Source organism: Lontra canadensis, unplaced genomic scaffold (assembly GCF_010015895.1).
Source record: "Lontra canadensis isolate GAN:19392208 unplaced genomic scaffold, GSC_riverotter_1.0 scaffold11, whole genome shotgun sequence".
NCBI classification, from domain to species: domain Eukaryota; kingdom Metazoa; phylum Chordata; class Mammalia; order Carnivora; family Mustelidae; genus Lontra; species Lontra canadensis.
The window spans coordinates 24,356,321-24,377,219 of NW_022631005.1; the positions used below are offsets into that span (position 1 = coordinate 24,356,321).

At 37.2% G+C, this 20,899-nt stretch overlaps 1 protein-coding gene across 3 annotated transcripts in view; it reads left to right on the forward strand.

The window, feature by feature from the left end:
- The window catches only part of ZRANB3 (zinc finger RANBP2-type containing 3), a 312,440-nt gene that overhangs the window by 14,986 nt on the left and 276,555 nt on the right, over window positions 1-20,899 (forward strand). For all 3 annotated transcript variants that reach the window (XM_032856167.1, XM_032856166.1, XM_032856168.1), the window contains exon 2: window positions 11,920-12,087. In XM_032856167.1, coding sequence (XP_032712058.1) covers window positions 11,927-12,087 — 161 coding nt within the window. In that variant the 5' untranslated portion in view covers window positions 11,920-11,926. The remainder of the gene's footprint in view (window positions 1-11,919; window positions 12,088-20,899) is intronic.

The window sequence follows — 20,899 nt, forward strand, 5'->3', positions numbered from 1 at the left end:
ATGGAACATGTGTGTGCATAAGTGGCAGGAGAGGGCAGAGGGAGAGGGGAAAAGAAAATTTTAAGTGAGCTGCACAACCATCTTGGCCTATTGTGGGCTTGATGTCACAAGCTGGAGATCATAACCTGAGCCAAAATCAAGAGTTGGTTGCTTAACAGACTGAACCACCCAGGTGCCATTTATTTTTTATATTTTTATTTGTAATTTTCTTTTAATTATGAACTTTTCTTTTCCACTGAAAGAATTCCCTTTAAGATTTCTTTTAAGGATGGTTTAGTGGTGATGTATTCCCAACTTTTGTTTATCAGGGGATTCTATCTCTACCTCAATTCTGAATGATAATCCTCCTGGATAGACTATTTTTGGTTGTAGGTTTTTTTCCTTTGACCATTCTGAATATATCATGCTACTCATTTCTGGTCTTTAAAGATTCTGCTGAGAAATCGGCCGACAGCCTTATAGTGTTTCCCCTGTATGTAACTTACTTCTTACTGATTTTAAAATTCTCTCTTTATCTTTAAACTTTGACATTTTAATTATTATATGTTCTGGTGTGCACCTTCTTGGGCTATCTTTTCTGGACCTCTCTATGCTTAGCGAACCTGGTTGTCTGTTCCTTCCCAGGTTAGGGAAGTTTATGTCTATTATTTTTCTAAAATAAGTTTTCTGCCTTTTTCTTTCTTCTTCTTCTGAGACCCCTATAATGTGATTGTTCATTTGGTCTTATCTAAGAGCACCTTTAGCTTATCCTCATTTATTAAAATTAATGTGTTTTGTTTTTGTGGTTTGCTTCATCTCAGGTATTTTCTAAACCCTGTCTTTCAGATCATTGATCTGTTCTTCTGCATCCTCTAGTGTATTGTTGATTCTCTCTAGTGTAATTTTTATTTCACTTAATTGTATTCCTCAACTCTCTTTTTTTTTTTTTTTTTAGATTTTATTTATTTGACAGAGAGAGAGAGATCACAAGTAGGCAAAGAGGCTGGCAGAGAGAGAGGGGAGGAAGCAGGCTCCCTGCGGAGCAGAGAGCCTGATGCGGGGCTCAATCCCAGGACCCCGGGACCATGACCTGAGCTGAAGGCAGAGGCTTTAACCCACTGAGCCACTCAGGCGCCCCATCCTCAACTCTCTTTTTTAAATATTTTCTCTTTGTTGAAATTCTCATTAAGTATTTCCACTCTTCTATGAGATAAACATTTTTGTGATCATTACTTTAAACTTTTATCAAGCATATTGCTTATCTTTGTTTCATTTAGTTCTTTTTCTGAGGTTTTGTCTTCATTTGGAGCATATTCCTCTCTCTCCTCATTTTGTTTGACTTTTGCTCATTTGTTTCGTGAATGAGATGGAACAGCTGATTCTCTGAAATTTGAAGGAATGGTCTAATATATGGTTGTTGCCTGGTGACTTTGGCTGGCTGGCTGGAGCTGTGTCTGGGGTGGGCTGGGGGCTCCTGGGACACTCTGTACTCGTGCTAACCCTATATGATGACCTGAGCTAAAGTGGGCATACGCTGGGGTGGTCTTAGGGCTCTTAGTGCAGGGGGCACTCTGGCAGGACAGCTAAAGTTGAAATGTATGCTATCCAGTGTGTCCTGGGACTCTGTGCAGAGGGTGCCTTGGTAGGGCAGCTAAAGCTGAAGTGGGTGTGGACCAGTGCAATCCCTGGATTCTCTGCACAAAGGGCACCTGGCAGGGTAGCTGAAGTTGAAATGGGTGGAAACCAGGGTGTCCCAGGGCTTGCTGCATAGAGGGTGCCCTGATGGGGCAGCTGGAGCTGGAGCTGAGGCAGGGTGCAGGCCAGGGTGTCCCTTGTGCTACATGCAGAGGCATCTTGGCCAGATAGCTATAGCTGAAGTGTGCATGGGCTGGGGCATTTCCCAGGGCTCTCCATGTACAGGGTGCTCTGGGAGGACAGTTGAAACTGTGGGTACAAGAAGTGGGTATGAGCAAGGATGTCTTGGGATGTGCAGCACAGGGGATTCCCTGCTGGGGTGACTGGAGCTGAGACTGGTGGAGGCTGGAATGTTCTGGTGTGCTCATGCAGGGGGTGCCCTGGCAAGGTGGCTGGAAACTTTGTGGGGCAGGGACAGTGGTGTCTTGCGGCATTCCATGTAAAGGGTGCCCTTGGCAGGTAGCTGAAACTGATGTGGACATGGGCTGGGGATTCCTGGGGCGCTCGCATGGGCAGCTGGAGCCTAAACGGGTGAACCGGGAGGTCCTGGAGCACTCTGTACCAGGGTTGCCTTAGCAAGCTGTCTGGAGCTAGAGTGGTGTGGGCCTGGTGTATTCTGGGGTGCTTTGGTCCTGTATCAACGTGGCAGTATGGCTGGAGTTGTAAGCTAGTGCTGTCCAGGAGTGTCCTTGTGTGTGCTGCTCTGGGGCTGTTTCTGTGGGATGGTTGGGCCTGGTGTGGGCTTTGGGCCCATGGCTTACTGAAGGAATAAGCTACATAGGGCACCCAGACCCTACTCCTGTGTACACTATCGAAGTGGATACAGAACGTAAACTGTGATGCTTTCTAGCTCCTCCACCCTGCAGAGAGTTCCAGCAGCTCCATCAAACAGATGGAGATCTATGGCTGGATACTGGATATTTGACAGACTAGCTTCTCTTTCAAACCCTGACATTTTCTTCTGTGCCTAGGGCATCCAGAGCTGGTATGGGCCAGAGACCCAGTGGTCACTAATGTGGTAGGCTGGCTATTAACACCTGGACCCTAAACTCTCAGGGTAGAGGATGTATGTATATGTGGGGTTTGCCAGCCTCTCATACTTGGAGAGAGTTCCAGCAGCTCCTCCCACCATTCAGCAGGGTTTTAGAGCTGGTTCCTTTATGTTGCAGTTGCCCTTTTAAACTGTGGCTTTTTTTCCCTCTCTGCCCCAGGGTAGAAGACTGTCTGTGTCTCCCAGTCTTATCCCTTCACACTGCAGATTGCAGCATCAGAAGTGAGGTTTCTTTTGTTATATCTTGTCTTCTTCTCTCTTGCCAATCTTTGTGTGGTCTATCTTTTGTTGTATAGAAGTTGTTCAGTCAGCCCTCAGTTCTTCAGGAGGAATTATTCTGTAGTAAATAGGTGGAGAATTGGTATGGAGGAGGGGAGTGCAGCCTCTTCCTACGTTGCTGTCTTGGACTGGAACCAAATTTTAACTTTTTTTCTCTTCTTTGTCCTTTTCCTTTTGTCTTATTCAACTGAGGTGATGGCCCTGTTAAATAAAATTGGCAATAATAGGCATATTTGTGTTTTTTATGATCTTGATGGGAAAGCTTTCAACATTTTACCTGAAGTATGATATTTGCTGAAGGTTTTTGGTAAAAACTGTTATCATATGAAGGATGTTCTCCTATTTTTTCTGTCAGGTAACTTTTGTTGTAAATGAATTTCAAATTTTATCAAATGCTTTTTTTTGGGCCACTGTTGAGATGACTGTACAACTTCTTTATTTTGTTATTTTTGAGAATTACTGATTGAGCTTTTTTCACAGGGCATTTTTTAATAGCTTAATTGAGATGTAATGTGCATACCGTAAAATTAGTTATTTTGCAATTCTTTGAGTTTCGATATATTCATAGGTTTGGGAACCATCATCACAATCTAATTTTAGAACATTTTCATAGAAGCCCAGTACTCATTAGCAGTTGCTCTCTGTTCTCTGCCATCCTACTCTTCCCATGCCCTGTCCAGACTCTGGCCCTAGGCAACTGCTCATTTACTGTATGTCTTTATGAATTTGCCTAGACTGCACCTTTCATATAAATGGAATTAGACAATATGTGGTTCATTGTGACTGGCTTCTGTCACTGAGTGTAATGTTTTCAGTGTTCATCCATGTTATAGCATGTATCACTATTTCATTGCTTTTTATTGTCAAATAATACTCCATTGTATGTATACACTATATGTTCTTTACCAGTTCATCAGTTGATGGACATTTTGTTTGTTTCCCATTTTAACTTTCATGAATAATACTGCTATGAAAATTTGTATGCAACTTTTTGTGTGCTTGTGTGTTTTCATTTCTTTTGGGTGTATACCTAGAGATAGAATTTCCAGGTCTTATGGTAATTATGATGAACTGCCACACTGTTTTCCACAGTGCTATGCTTTTATACATTCCCACAAGCAGTGTTTGAGGGTTCTAATTTCTCTACACTATTGTCAACACTTGTTACTATCTATCCTTTTTCTTTTAGCCATCCTAATGAGTGTGAAGTGTCTTATTTTGGTTTTGATTTACAGTTTCCTTACTACTAATGGTGTTGAACATCTTTTGTGTGCTTATTGGCTGTGTATATAACTTCTTTGGAGAAGTGTATTCAGATCTTTTGCCCATTTTTAAATTGGATTGTCTTTTTATTATTCAGTTGTAATTCTTCATATATTTTTGTCAGACATAATTTACACATATTGTCTCCCCTTTTTTGGGTTGTCTTCATTTTCTTGATGGTGTTATTCGTAGCTGTAAAGTTTTTAATTTTGGTGAAGTCCAGTTTATCTATTTTGTTGTTGTTGCTTTTAGTTTTGGCTTTGTATCTAAGAAAGCATCGCACAACCCAAGGTCATGAAGATTTGCTCTTTTCCTTTCTTTTAAGAGTTTTGCCATTTTGGCTACTACAGTTTAGTCTTTGATCTATTGTGAGTTAATTTTTATGTATGGTGTGAGTTATGGGTCCAAGTTCATTCTTTTATATCTGGATATCTGGTTGCTCTAGTGCTATTTCTTGGAAAGACTGTTATTTTCCTGTTGAATTGTTTTGGCAGCCCTGTGAGAAATGAAGTAACTATAAATGTAAGAGTTTATTTCTGGACTCTAAAATCTATTCCATTGATCTATTTGTGTATCATCCTGCTAGTACTACACTGTCTTAGGTACTAAACTTTGTGCTAAGTTTTACAACCAGCAAGTATAAGCTCACCAAGTTTGTTCATTTTCAAGATTATTTTGGGTTTGATTTTTGAAAGTTTAACTAGGCTTGTGTTCCTAAAATAAGCCCATTTTATTTTATTTTGTTTATTTTCTCTAAAATAAGCCATTTTGCATGCGTTGATATTTTTAGGCTTTTAATTTTTGTTGTTTTTGGTTTGCTAATATTTAGTTTACCCATGAATATGAGAAAGTGGCTTGTGTGTGTGCGTGCGCATGTTTGTATTGTGTTTGTCAGATCAATGTGTTTCTCCTGATCTGATGGGGTCCCTCAAATGTGGGGTGATAGTTGGGTGGGGGCTCTTGGTATGGGTGGTGAAAGAATTCACCTGAGGCAGACAAAGGAGATAGAAGTTTATTGAACACGCCATAAGGGAGCAGGGGGCAGGACAGCAGAGGAGAGACTATTTGCAATAAGGTGGTGGTTGGGGGCTGTTTTTAAGGGAGAAAGGAAGGAGGTATTGGGAATCTATGGAATTTTCCCTTTTTTGGTAACTGTACATGTTTGTCAGTAGTCCATTGGTCAGATAGGTCAGTTAGGCTTATGGATATTTTGAGGTGGATTGCCTGATGGGCATGTCTGTAGTTAGCTAGGTGGTCGCTGTGGACCCTTTTGCCTTGTTCTACATTCCATTGCTCAATCCTGTTGTCTAAAAGCAGCCTTTAGAGGATGCGTGGGTGGCTTAGGCAGTTAAATGTCTGCCTTTGGCTTAGGTCATGACCCCAGGGTCCTGGAGTGGAGTCCCACAATGGGCTCCTTGCTCATTGGGGAACTTGCTTCTCCCTCTTCCTGCTGCTGCCCTGCTTGTGTGCTCTCTCTCTTTCTCACTCACTCTGACAAATAAATAAATAAATAAAATCTTAAAAAAAAAAAAAAAAAACCCAGCCTCTACAATCAAGTTTAGGCTAGCTTCATAGAATGAGCTTGAAAAGAATGTATCTGTCATTTACTAAGTGGCTCATGTTTGTTTATTGTGTTCTTCAAATCTTCCATATCCTTTTATATTTTTAATCTGCTTCTATAATCAATTACTGAAAGGAACTATAATTATAGATTTGGCTATTCTCCTTTCTCAATTTTTTCCTTTTGTTTTTATGTATTTGCCTTATTTTTTAAGGCAATGTTTATGTTTCTAGTAAATTAAACCTTTTACCATTATAAAATACTTTTTTTTCCCTAATAATGCCTTTTAGCCAATATTTGTTGCTTTATTTATTTATTTTTTATTCGTTTATTTGTCTGTGAGAGAGAGAGTACACACAAGCAGGCAGAGTGGCAGGCAGAGGCAACGCGAGAGAAGCAGGCTCCTCACCAAGCAGGAGCCCAATGTGGGACTCGATCCCAGGATCCTGGGATCATGGCCTGAGCCGAAGGCAGCGGCTTAACCAACTGAGCCACCCAGGCGTCCCTGTTGCTTTATGTTAATAAAACTATACCAGCTCTATTTTGGTAGGCATAATATGTCTTTTTTCATCCTTTTCCACTCATTGTTTATACATCATTCAGTTTAAGTTGTGTCTTTTGAAAGCAGCATATACATACGGATTTTTAAATCCAGTATGATAATCTTTTTCTTTTAATTGGCATTTTGCTCCATTTCTATTTAATGTCTCTTCTATTCACGAATTCTCTCTTTGTCTAGGTCTGTAGCTCCTGCTTATTTCATCCAACAAATTCTTTTTTTTTTTTTTTTAAAGATTTTACTTATTTAGTCGAGAGAGAGAGTGAGAGAGCACAAGCCAGGAGAATAGGCAGAGGGAGAAGATGGAGCAGGCTTCTCACTGAGCAGGGAGCCCAATGTGGGGCTTGATCCCAGGACCCTGGGATCATGACCTGAGCCAAAGGCAGATGCTTAACAACTGAGCCACCCAAGTGCCCCTTTTTTTTTTTTTTTTTAAGATTTTATTTATTGATTTGACAGAGAGAGATCACAAGTAGACAGAGAGAGAGAGAGAGGGAAGCAAGCTCCCTGCTGAGCAGAGAGCCCGATGCGGGACTCGATCCCAGGACCCTGAGATCACGACCTGAGCCGAAGGCAGCGGCTTAACCCACTGAGCCACCCAGGCGCCCTTAAATTTTTTTTTTTTTTAAAGATTTTATTTTTTTTTTATTTTTTTTTTAAATTTAATTTTATTTTTAAGTAATCTCTTAAGCCAGTGTGGGGTTTGAGATTACAACCCTCAGACTAAGAATTGCCTGCTGTACTTACTGAGCTAGCCAGACATCTCTCATTAAACAAATTCTTAATTAAAAAAATAAAAGCAACAAAATCATCTCCTCAAAGTCCATAATTTCTCTGAGTAGCCATTTGGTTTTTATTCCCAAATAAATATATTAGTACTGTATTTCAACAATAGTTGATTCTCCTCAACAAAATTCTAATATTTATTTAGGAATGTATCAGTAAATTCCATTTGAGTTTGTCTTGTTTCCAGTTGATTATAAAAATGCCATCTTGATCTAAATACAATACTGAAAAAGAAAATTTCCCTTTATTTACTTCTCAAGTGTTGTTTATCAAGAGAATTGCTTAGAAAGTGAGTTCTGGTAGGTTTTGCTTTCACTAAATTTCCCTAGCCAATGTTTTAATTTTGATAATTTAAATGACATTGCTAGTTCCATCTTACCAGCTCCCCTAACCTTACTAAAAAATAAACTTGTATGTATACAATGATTAAAACTGTTTCCTAAATTTCTGATTTAAATTCTCTATAGTTTTCATGATTAGATGGACATGCACATTTATTACTAGTATTAGTTTTTTGATAAGTTAGAAGATGAAGCCCGAGTCTTCTGTTATTAACATAGTGTTGGTTACAACTGACCTTTTGCAGTAGATGAACCTATGTGGCTGACCTAAATGAGGTATTTTTTATTATGATATAATTTTTAGACTTTCTATAATATAAGGGGGAAAGGGAATTTTAAAATTATTTTACTTTGAATATTAACTGAAATACCCCTGTGTTATTAATTAATTGTACCACTACTTATTTTTATGTCCTTTATGTATCCAGATACCAATTTAAATCACCAGGGAAGCAGACATTCCACAATTTTAGTTCAGTGGAAAATTTTCTACACATTGTTTTACTATTGTAGACTTATTTTATCTTCATCTTTATTTTTTCTCTTATTGGTGACTCTCTCAAAACAGTTTTTTAAATTAATATGGCTTTAGTTTCATTGTTTATTTTTACAAATATAATGCCTGATTCAGTCTTAGTAAAATAAATCAGATAATCAGATAAGTATGACCTCAGTTTAGCAGATATTTTTTCTTGGTGTTGGTTAAAATTTTTTACAATATAAAAAAAAAGCAAAGATAATAGACGGTAAAATGGTTTTTGTATTTTTTTCTGAGCTTCTTGCCAATATTCCACCCTAAACTAATGATATGAAGTACTCCTTATACCAATGACGCTCAATAGTGCTTCTGGAATCCCTATTGCTTTTGGAAAGTGGACATGGCACTTTCTGCTGCTGCTACCCTTGCCAGAATGGGTGTCACTTATTCTCTGCTTCTTTGAGTTTTGACTCTCTGGATTAAAGTCTGGAATGGGGTATGTCTGAATAGTAAATCCCATTTCTGTAAGGCAGGCTGAGAAAGCAAGAATTTGCTCTTTCCAGCTTTTCTACTGGGACGTGATATTTGACTCCTACTCAGATTTGTAATGTGCGGAAATTCCTAAACATTGCAGGAGTCCCAGGTGTTGGGTGGCCTCAAATAATGATGTAGGTGGACTGTACTGTGTCAGCTCCCAAATACATGTATACAGCCTTATTCTCTCCCTAAGTTCCAGACTCATGTATTTCCAAATCTATTAGACAATTCCACATCATAATTTACAAACATCTCAAAGTTTATGTATTTCTAAAAGATATATTGATTGTTTCTCCCCAATCCATTTCTTCCTTAGTCTTTACCATCTCAATAAATTTGCATCAGTTCCATCACTCTAAACGTATGTTGAGTTCACATGTCCCTCATTCTCCACATATCCTCCAACAGCAAGTTCTGTTTGCTTTACCTCTGTTTCATTTCCTGAATCTCTCCAGTTCTACTGCCAAAGATGATTCTTGCCTTATTTCTTACATCCTGGTAATAAGTTTCTTGCTTTAATGCTTTACCTTTTTTTAATCATTCTCTGTTATTTATTCAGTGTTTTGGTGATGGTGTTGAGAAGGGGGGCCCATGCGATGATGTATAGGAGGACCTTATCAGAGAGGTCTCAATCTTTCATAAGTCATATCTAAATCCAGTAGCCAACAGATGCAGTGGGGCCTTTATGGACTAGCGCAGTCCTCTAGGGACATTTATCTCCTATTTTTTTTATTAATAGCTTTGTCCTCAAGGAACAAAGTTTTTAGAATATAAGATTGTGTCCCTCTCCTACTTAAAACTCTCCGGTAAGTGCTGTCTAATATAGCTTTCAGTGAAGATGGAAGTGGTCTACATCTTCGCTGTTCAGTATGATAGCCACTTTCCACATGTGGCCGCTGAGGACTTGGAACATGGCTGATGTGACTGAGGAACTGAGGTTTTAATTTTATTTGTTTTTATTATTTTTTTCCAAGCCAAACTGTATCCACCTTTATTAAAGATACTTTTCATAAACAATGATGGTATTTCAGGCAGGACAAGGGAAGATAGTCATTAACAATATTCCACAACTTTTATACTCCCTTCTTCCATGGATTACCAAAATCAGAAAGCCACTATAAAAACGAATGCAGTCTTCATCTGATTGCCTGAACAGGGAAAGTTTAGAGTGAGGGTTGACATTTCACATTTAACATATTGTTCAACAACTTTTCACAAGCAGATGCTGACTTTCAGGAAATGAAATGAAGATAGCATAATTATCAATCTGAAGATCCAGAAGCTAAAAAAGGAGGTCTTTGAGGGGTGCCATCTCCATGGTGACACTGTAAAGTCCAGACTGCCTGACATACACTGAGAACTATGTCTTGGGGTCAAGTTCCAACAGGTCTCTGGGCTTAAGAGAGTTAAGTCTATGTTGAAGGCAGACAGGGAGAAGAAGACATAAACAGAAATTTGAATTTTTCCATACCACAAAGCATTTGTGCCAGGGTGGCTAATGTGTTTCAACATCAAGGAATCCCTCCCCTTGGGAACCAAAAGGAAGATTTTCAAAACTGAAAGGGAGTGGTGGTGTTACATTTGTATCAGTTTAGCTTCAGAGATACTCTGTTAGTGATAAAAGCCCTTCCCCCCAAACAACAATGAAATGTTCTATGTGCTAACAACATAGCTTAAAAAGAAAAAGGTAAAACAAAATTCTGCATTTTTATAAAACTTGATAAAAAATGGTATATCAAACTGTACAGTCACAAGAAGTACACAGCTATCAAAAATGCACACACTTCACCTGGCATCTCCAGCACCTTCAGCCTTCTGTGCCTGGTCTGTTTTGGCATCTCTGTTTTCTACAGGGTTATTCCCACTCTTTGCCAACATCAGTTCCCCCCCTTTTTCCCACTGGGTACCTTCTCTCCCTTCTTTGCAGGGGTCATTCTTGTCTCTTCTTCACATCATGCCTGAAGTTTTAATTTTTAACCCAGAGAGCCACTTCTGGCTAATAGTGTTTCGGATGGCAGAGCTGCACTGGTTCTTTATTCCGAAAACAGAATCCAAAACCCTTATCAAGGCTTTCTTTAATTTTATTCTTGCTTATCTCAGTAGCTTCATCTCATACTATTCTCTCCCTTGGTTCAGCCACATTGGCCTCCTTTGTATTTCTAAAAATCACTCAACCCTTTCTCAGCTTGGAGCCTTTCCTCTGATGCTGTCTGCCTGGGAGTGCTCTCCACTCAGTTTTGAACTTGGTTGACTCTTTCATACTTTAGTTTATGGACTAAGTAAGCATCACCTAGGAGAGTTCTTATCTGGTCAGCTTACCTAAATTGGCCATTACTCTCTTGTTCCTTCCTAATATTTACACTTTACTGTAATTAATCATTTATTCATTATTTTTAGTCTCCCCCTTAAGAATGTTAAGACCTGTGAGGGCGTGGTCCTTGCTTCTCCAGATCCTGGAATATAATATGTACTTCTTATTAACAAATACACACTGAATTCTTGAGATTCTTAGATATTGGATACAGAGGTTGATTACTTTTTTTTGGGTGGAGTAAAATTTTATAAGTCTGCAAGCAATTGAGAAAAAAGCAAATTTGTTTTAAAGATGAAGTGAGATTACATATAAACAGATGAAAAAGTACAATCTAAATATAAAGTGTTATTAAAGAAATTTTATAGTTCAGTGGCTTAATAGGACTCTTTCTTGCAGAGCTCTGAGAATTTATAGACATAGGAAATTTTCATATAGAAACTTAAAATGACATTTGTGGAAACCCAGTGCTGAGGAAGGTACCAGTCAGGCAGAGTTTATATTGTATATTCATTTAATTTAAAAGAATTCATTCTAATTTTTTAAAATGAATCTCATTTAATATTGGTTTAATTTAATTATAAATTTGGAGTTAATATCTTCGTATTTTGTAATTTTAAAAATGTAGTTTTATCCTATTCTTAGAAAATTTGGTGTGATAGGAAAATGTGGATCTGTAAAAGGATTAATCATAAAAGAATTCCTCTTCCTGTAGCTAATCATTCCTTATTTTAAAAATTATTTAGTTTTAAAAATCTGGCTGATTTGTAAATTTTCAGTAAAACATTTGTTGCTTAAAACAGGATAATTATTATGTTATGGTTCAGTTTGAAATACAAATGAAATAAAGGATGCTGAGTTCCCACACTAGGCACTGAGTAACTGCTTTTGGACTTAGTGCTTTGAATTTTCTTAGTAGATCATTTGGACTGTGATTTAACCACTTTATATCTATGTAGGTAGTATATCAAGGCCACAGATAAGTACTTTAATATTATTATTTACGTTTAATTCTCTAATACATTCAGTAATAGCTATTTCCCTACCCCTCCCTTTTGTGATTTCTTTTTTTTTTTTAGGATCAGGATGCCTAAAGTTCATGCGATAAAAAAGTCTCTTATACCTCAGATGTCTTGTTTGACAAATGAATCTTATAAACACTTGGATTTTTTGCCTGAAAAACTAAGAGCAAAGCTACTTCCTTTCCAGAAAGATGGCATTGCTTTTGCCCTCAGAAGAGATGGCAGGTAAAGTACTTTTTTCAAGACATGCTAAAAATATTTAATTCTAGAGTGTGTATATATATATAAAAAAGAAAACAACAAAGGTTTGTGCAAACCAGTTTTTTGTGTGTGTACATTGTCTTCCCATATCTTGAGATAATTTTAAGATATACCTCATTTTGCCTTCATTTTTGAATGGTATTTTAGTTGACAATACAGTTCTACTTTATTTATTTATTTATTTATTTTTAAAAGATTTTATTTATTTATTTGATAGAGATTACAAGTAGTCAGAGAGGCAGGCAGAGAGAGAGAGAGAGAGAGAGAGGAGGAAGCAGGCTCCCCGCTGAGCAGAGAGCCTGATGCAGGGCTTGATCCCAGGACCCTGAGATCATGACCTGAGCTGAAGGCAGAGGCCTCAACCCACTGAGCCACCCAGCCACCCAGGCGCCCCAGCAGTTCTACTTTAATAGCCCTTTTTTCCTAGCACTTGGAAGGTTGTATTCTATTGACGTATGTCTTTCATAGTTGCCATTAAAAAGTGTGCTCTTGAGTCTCAAAAACTTATTTTACAGGTGACTTAAAGATTACAAAGAGAAAAATTACAAAATGTTCATGTAGTATAGCCAGTAGTGGGGCAGCTATAGGCACAATGTGCTGCATTGGAGTTGTACAACATTTCTTTCTGGAAATACTTGTTCTTTTGATAATGGGGAAACAATCAAACCAGTTTAGAATATGGGATATTTATATAAGGTATTTTATAGGACACAGTGTCTGAAAAACCAAGGGAAGTGATGAGAATGTCCTAAATTGAGAGAGCTAAAAGTTAAAACATCTGAAAGTAATACATAAATCTTGATTAGATGCTGGATAAGTAAAAAGAAAAGCTTTAGAGGACATATTAGGATAACTGGGAAAATTGCATCTGAGCTCTCTTAGAGTGATGTTATTGAATTAATGTCAGTTATCATGGGTGAGGTAATGATGTTTTGGTTGAATGTTCTTGTTCTTGGAAAATGCATGATAAAGAATTTGGGATGAAGAACTGTGAATAGCAGCCTACTTTCTGTATTTTCCCAAAAGGAGAGGACATATATATGTTCAGATAGACTTGGAGTGAGTCAGTCACAGTGTTAACATTGAATTTGGTGAGTGGTGGTAAGAGTGTTCGCTGTAGTATTCTCTTTGGATTTTCTGTCAGTTTGAAAATTAAAAAAAAAAAAATGATCAGTCTGATTTTCATTCCTTTGTTGGTCATCTGTCTTTTCTATTTGGACCTGATCTTTTTCTGTATCTGATTTTAAGACTTTCTCTTGGTTTTTGGAGTTTGGAGGTGTAACAACAATTTATTCAGTCTGGTTTTCTTTTTGTTTATTCTCCTTGAGATTATTGTGCATTTTTTAATCTGGGATTTGTGCCATGTTGATTCTGGAAAAATCTCAACTATTATCTATTTTTTAAAATTATTTTTAAGATTTTATTTATTTATTTGAGAGCAAGAGCATGAGCGGTGGTGGGGGGCAGAGGAACAAGGACAGGCAGACTCCCTGCTGAGCAGGGAGCCCAAAGCACGGTTCCATCCCAGGATCATGACCTGAGTGGCAGATGCTCAATCAACTGAGCCACCCAGGCACCCGTATCTCTTTAAATATTGATTCATGGGACGCCTGGGTGGCTCAGTGGGTTAAAGCCTCTGCTCAGAGGTCATGATCCCAGGGTCCTGAGATCGAGCCCCGCATTGGGCTCTCTGCTCAGCAGGGAGCCTGCTTCCCCTCTCTCTCGTCCTACCTCTCTGCCTACTTGTGATATCTGTCAAATAAATAAATAAAATCTTAAAAATATATTTAAATATTGATTCATACCCATTCATTTTGTTTATTTTCTTCTGCAATATTGATGAGACTTAAACTACCTTTTCACTCTATCCCATGCTTCCATTAATGTGTCTTATATTTTCTGCATCTACCTGTGCTACAATATGGCTACTTTTAAAGATCTCTTTTTAAAAACAAAAGATTATGATTCAGTTATTCTAATGTGTTTAACTTACCTATTCAGTGTTCAAAGAATTTTTTGAAATGATGTACATTTTACATATGTGTACAAGTGTAGAACTTGAAGAATTTTTACAGTATTGCCATCACCAAGATCAAGAATTAGTACCTTACCCACATCCCAGAAATCTTTCTCTTGCCCCTTCTTGATCACTTTTTTTTAAAAAAGATTTTATTTATTTATTTGACCGAAATCACAAGTAGGCAGAGAGAGGGAGAAGTAGGCTCCCTGCTGAGCAGAGAGCCCGATGCAGGGCTTGATCCCAGGACCCTGAGATCATGACCTGAGCCGAAGACAGAGGCTTAACCCTCTGAGCCACCCAGGCGCCCCCCTTCTTGATCACATTTTGCCTCCTTCCTCTCCTAAGGTAATGACTTCTCCTAACTTCTCAAACCATAGATTACTTTTATATGCTCTACTATATCATTGTAATCACCTGTATGTATCTTCGGTGTCTGACTTCTTTTGCTCAACATCGTTCTGATATTCTTCATTATTGTTGCATGTGGTTGTAGTTGGTTCATTCTCATATAAAATTCCACTATGTAAATACACCATAAAGTTTTTATACATTCACTGTTGATGAATATTTGAATTGTTACTAGTTTGGGACTTTTTTACAAATAATAATGTTATGAACATTCTTATACAAATCTTTTGGTAAATACATACATACACATATATTTCTGTCATGTGTATACCAAGAAGTATAATTGTTGAGTCATAAGATATATATACATTACAAGTAAATAACTTCCTATATTAGTTTGGCAGGGCTGTCATAATGAAATACCACAAGTTGGTGACTTATAAACAACAGAAATTTATTGTCTCACATTTCTGGAGTCTAGAAGTTCAAAATCAAGTGGATAAAAGAGTTGATTCCACTTAGGGTTGTGAGGGAAGTATCTGTTCCAGGTCTTTTTCCTTGATTTGTAGAACACTGTCTTCTTCCAATGTGTTTTCACATCATCTTCTCACTATTCATGGCTATTCTCTTCTAAGGGCACCAGTCATTATTGGGTTAAGGCCCCCCCCATAATCTAATTTTAACTAATTACATCTGTGGGGACTCTATTTCCAAATAAGGTCACATTCTGAGGCACTGGGTGTTAGAACTTTAACATATGAGTTTTGTGGGGACATAATTCAACCACTAACTCAGACAGTTTTCAAAGTATACCAATTTTTACTTGTATCAATAATATGTAAGAGTCCCATTTGTTATCACATCTTTACCAACACTTATTTCCTATCTCTAATTTTATCTTAGATCTTCTGGCAAGTATATAGTGATAACCATTTAGGTTTTCATTTGCACTTTTCTGATAACAAATGAAATCTAACACCTTTTCATATGCTTATTAGCCATTCTGTTGTCCTTTATTAGTAAGTGCCTAGGAATAAATATAATGATATATATTGATTTAAATTTATATAATGATATATAATATATAATGATATATAATGATTTAAATTTAGCCACATGTCTGGTGGCTACCATATGGGACAGTACAGGTATAGATTCTTTGTTTTATTTTTCTGATTGCCAATCTTTGTGTCAACACCGTACTTCTTAATTATTATAATTTAATAATCCATATTTTGGTCTAAGATAGCGTAACTCTCACAACTTTGTTATTTTTTCAAAATTGCTTTAGCTATTGTTGAGCCTTTGCATTGCCTATAAGTTATAGAAATCATTGATCATTTTTCACCAAAAAAGTTGCTGGAGTTGTGAATGGAATTGTTTTGCATCTGTAGACCAGTTTGGGGAGAATTGATATCTTTACAGTATAAAGTATTTTAATCCATTAATGTGAATATTCTTCCATTTATTTAATGCCCTTCATTTATTTTCATCTCAGTTATTTTCCCATTAATTAATTTCTTTTTAATAAGATTTTATAGTTTTTAATATATAACTTTCATATATATCATTATATTTATTCCTAGGTGTTTAGTATTTTTGATGTTTCTATAAAATGTCATTTCCTCCCTCCGGCTATTTCTAAGATTTTCTCCTTGTTTGGTTATCCAAAAGTTTTGCTATGTATGATGTGCCTAGATTTGCATTTAAAGTTTCTTTAATCTGTGGGTTGATGTTGTTTATTAGTTCTCGGAGAATACTCAGTCTCTTGAAATCTCTTTGGATACTATTTTGCTCCTTTCTTTTCTCCTTGGTCTCCCATTATACCTATATTAGACTTTTTTTTGTGTGTTCTATACATCACTTACTGTTTTCTTTTTTAAAAAAATGTCTATGCTTTATTTGGATATTTGTTGTTTATTTATATTCTTGGTTTACTAATCTGAAAATTTTGCTATTAATTTATTGGATTTTCTGAAGGAAAAGACCATCGCTCAAAATACTTGAAACCAAAACCCATTCATTATGGCTGAAAAAAAGAGGCTGAATATATTACTTGCTAATCAAGGGAGAAACTGTGCTTCTTAAACATGGCAAACAAAGCAAAGAGTTGGTATTGAATCAGACTGGGGACAATTGGAGGCTTTAAAAAGTAGGAGTGTTTAAGTATTTGCTCAGTATCAGAGTATGCTTTAGAGATTAGCTGAGTGATGTCAAAGAACAGTCAGTCCTTCCCTGTCTTGAAATTGGAGAATAGAAACATTTTATTTTCTGTTCTTGATGTGAGATAGTGTATTTTTAATTCCTAGAATATCCAATTCCTGTTTGCTGGTTATGTTGATAATATCTTGCTTCTTGCTCTGTTTTAATTCCATCTTTTCTTTCTATAAATATTTAGAACATACTTACTTTACATATCTGAAGTCCTTTGGAGGCTAATTTTGCTTTTGTTCTTGTTATTCATGATGGTTTATTTCCCGATATATTTGCTAATTTTTAAAAAAAAATTTGTTTTTATAATTAGATAATCTGAATCTCTGTGAATCTTGAGAGACTTAAGTAATGGACAAATTTTGGGGGGGGGAGGATTTGCAAAGTTAAGTTGTAATCAACCTCATCCCCATTGAAAGGAAACTAGTGAGCTGACTTTTGTCACCAGAGTATGTGTTTTTTTTTTTTTTAAGATTTTATTTATTCATTTGACAGAGATCACAAGTAGGCAGAGAGGCAGGCAGAGAGAGAGAGGAGGAAGCAGGCACCCCGCTGAGCAGAGAGCCCAATGCGGGGCTTGATCCCAAGACCCTGAGACCATGACCTGAGCCGAAGGCAGAGGCCTAATCCACTGAGCCACCCAGGTGCCCCAGAGTATGTTTTTTATGGTTACTTGATGCTGTTTATTTTTTTAACTTTTAATTTTGTAATAATTTCAACCTTGATTTTAAAAAAGTACAGAAATAACTTTTCCTATACCCTTTACTTTGATTCACTAATTTCTAACATTTTAGCACTTTTCCTTATTATTTTATTATTCTCTCCCTCGTGTGTCTTTCTACACATACAGACACACATGTGCATTTGCACACACAGTAGTATTTATTTTTTTTCAAGGCCATCTGAGGTTAGGTTACATATGTCTTACTCCTTTAACCTACAGTATTTAAGAATAGTTCATATTTTAAGAACAAAAATATTCTCTAACATAGCCACAGTACAATCATCAAATTCATGAGATTTAATCTTTTATCTCTGTATATGTTTTTAATCGTCAATCTTTTATGACATTTTTTTTTTCTTTTAGTGCAGGAGCCAATGTAGGATTGCTTATTGCATTTAGTGATATCTCTCTCTTTCCTTGAATGTTGAATAGTTTTTCAGATTTTCATTGCACTGGATTTAGGCCTGTGTATTTTATATAATGTGTTGCAATTCTTTTAAACATTTTCTCATTATAGGATTTAGCTTGTACAGTCCATTCTGGATTAGTACCCAAGGGAGAAAGAAGTCTTACCCTTCTCAAGAAACTGCTTTTGAAGGCACACAGCATCTATCAGCCCCTCAACTGGCAGTGTTGTTGTTTTTTTTTCTCAAGATGGTAGTGTTAATTTTGATTGTTAGTCAAAGGTTATAACTACAACACTCTCTACCATGTAGTTACTATATTTCCCTCTCACAGTTGTTGCCTGTTTAACAAACAATTAACATGAGATGTTCATCATGTAAATATGCTTCCTCTTATCTAGTTTTTTCTCTTGGATTTAGCTTCTATACATGTTCTTGCTCAAAATAATTTTTTGAAATTATTTATGAAATGATGATTTATTAATTGGCATTTTACTGTAAGGAAGAGCCCTCCCTTCTGTTGCAACAATATCTCTTTCTCTTTTTCTCTGTTTCTGCCCATTCATCTATCCATCCATTCATCCATTCTCGTGGATTCCTAGTATAATCAGTGGGTTATAATCCCTTACTGTACCATAGCTTACTTTAGTTTGTTTCGGAACTTGTTACAAATGGAATCATGCAGGTTATATGTGTCTCTGTCTGACTTCTTTTGCTCATCATGTTTTTGAGATTCAAATATATTGTTTTGATCTCTGAATATAAGATAGTTATTTTGTTCATTCACTTGCTGATGGACATTTGTTTGATTTCAGTTTGGGAGTCTTAGGAATAAAGATGGTATTAACATTAATGGAGAAGTCCTTTGTGGACATGTTTTCAATTGTATTGCTATTTTTTTTTTTAAAGATTTTATCTATTTGTGAGAGAGAGAGAGAAAGAGAGTGAACATGAGTGGAGGGAGAGGCCGAGGGAGAGGGAGAAGCAGACTCCCGACTGAGCAGGGAGCCCAATGCTGGATCCCAGGACCCTGAGATCATGACCTGAGCTGAAATCAAGAGTCTGATGCTCAACCAACTGAGCCACCCAGGCACCCTGGTAGCTCACAGATTTTTAATTTGTATTTTCCTAAAGACTAATAATGTTGGTGTTATGCCCCAATAATGGGTCCATGATTAAAGGAGTGAGACTGATAGAAAGTGAAGGCCAAGTAAAGCTTTATTTCGCGCCAAGCATCAAGAATCTAACCGAACGGGGTGCTTGGGTGGCTCAGTGAGTTAAGCCTCTGCCTTTAGCTCACGTCATGATCTCAGGGTTCTGGGATCGAGCCCCGCATCGGGCTCTCTGCTCAGCAGGGAGCCTGCTTCCCCTCTCTGTCTCTGCCTGCCTCTCTGCCTACTTGTGAGTGATCTCTCTTTCCATCAAATAAATAGATAAAATCTTTAAAAAAAAAAAAAAAAGAATCTAACCGAACATTTGGGGACGCACCTCTTACAAGAGAGGGGGACCCTTCTCTGTTTCACAGACTAGCTTTTAAGGGCAAAGGCCTTGCGGTCGGGCCTGGCTACGCACAGGTGGCCAATGAGATTGTAACACACACAGGAAACTCCACAGTGATGCTAGGTGACCAATTGAGTTACAATTTACCCTATAGACATTCGACCCAGCCTATCCCCTTGGTTAGGATTGGTGCCCAAAAGGCTCCCAAAGGGTGGGGCCCATACTCCTTGGTAACTTGGGAGACAGTAGGCATCCCCCCCACTGATCAGATGTCTCCACCTGGCCTGACCCACCCTTGTATCTGGACTTTGTTACCTGGAGTTGGTTTCCAGGACTTGTTTTTAAGTAAGTCCCCTGGGGGAAGGGGAACAGGGACAGTTTAAGGGTTAAACAACAATGTTATTGTTTAACCTCAATGGAAGCCTCTGGCTAAAATATAAAAATATAAAATAGGTCCTTATAGTTGGCATCTTTCAACATATGTTAATGTCTTATATATGTTTTAATTTTGTCTATTATTGATTTGAAAGAGTTCTTTTATTCTGCATAGAAGACCCTTTGTCAGGTATATATATTTTAATTTCTCCTGGTCCAAAGTTTGCCTTTTAAATTTTCTTTGTTTTCTTTGATGAACAGAAAATTTTAATACTCTGGTTTTTCTTCATATGAAATAAATATTTTGCATTTTAATGAACAGAACTTAAATTTTTTTTTTAAAAGATTCTGTTCATTTGAGAGAGAGAGAGAGAGAACACAAACCTGAAGGTGGAAGAGGCAGAGAGGGAGGGAGAAGCAGACTCCCCACTGAGCAGGGAGCCCAACATGGGACTCCATCCCAGGACCCTGATATCAAGACCCAAGCCGAAGGCAGACACTTAACTGATGAGCGACCCAGGCGCCCCCAGAAATTTTTAATTTTCATAAAATCTAATTTATCAAGTTTTTATGTAGTTAATGCTTTTTATGTTGTCACAAAAAAGTCTTTTCCTACCCCACGACCACAGTGTCCCTGTGTTTTGTTTTGGAAGCTTTCTAGTTTTAGCTTTTATGTTTTAATATATGATTCATCTCAAATTAATTTTTGTGTGTGGGATAGGTAATAGTTTTAGGTTCAGTTTTCTTTCATATTGATATCCAGTTACTCTGGCACCATTTCTAGTAAGGTCTCTTCTCTCCCATAAATTACCTTGGCATCCTTCTGAAAAAGTGCTTGACCATATGTATATAAATCTGTTTTCACAAGGTGCCTGGGTGGCTCAGTGGGTTAAAGCCTCTGCCTTCAGTTCAGGGTCCTGGGATGGAGCCCCGCCTCAGGCTCTCTGCTCAGCAGGGAACCTGCTTCCCTTTCTCTCTCTGCCTACTTGTGATCTCTGTCGGTCAAATAAACAAATAAAATCTTTTTTAAAAAATCTTTTCAAGTTTTTTCCCCCCATGTTTGTCTTTTTTTTTTTTTAATTGTCACACCTTTTCCATTTTTACTTAAGTTGTAGCTTTCTTAGGCTCAATTTTGTTTAGTAGGCTCATTTACAATCTCTGCTTTGTGTAGCTATAAGACCTTATTACCATTGC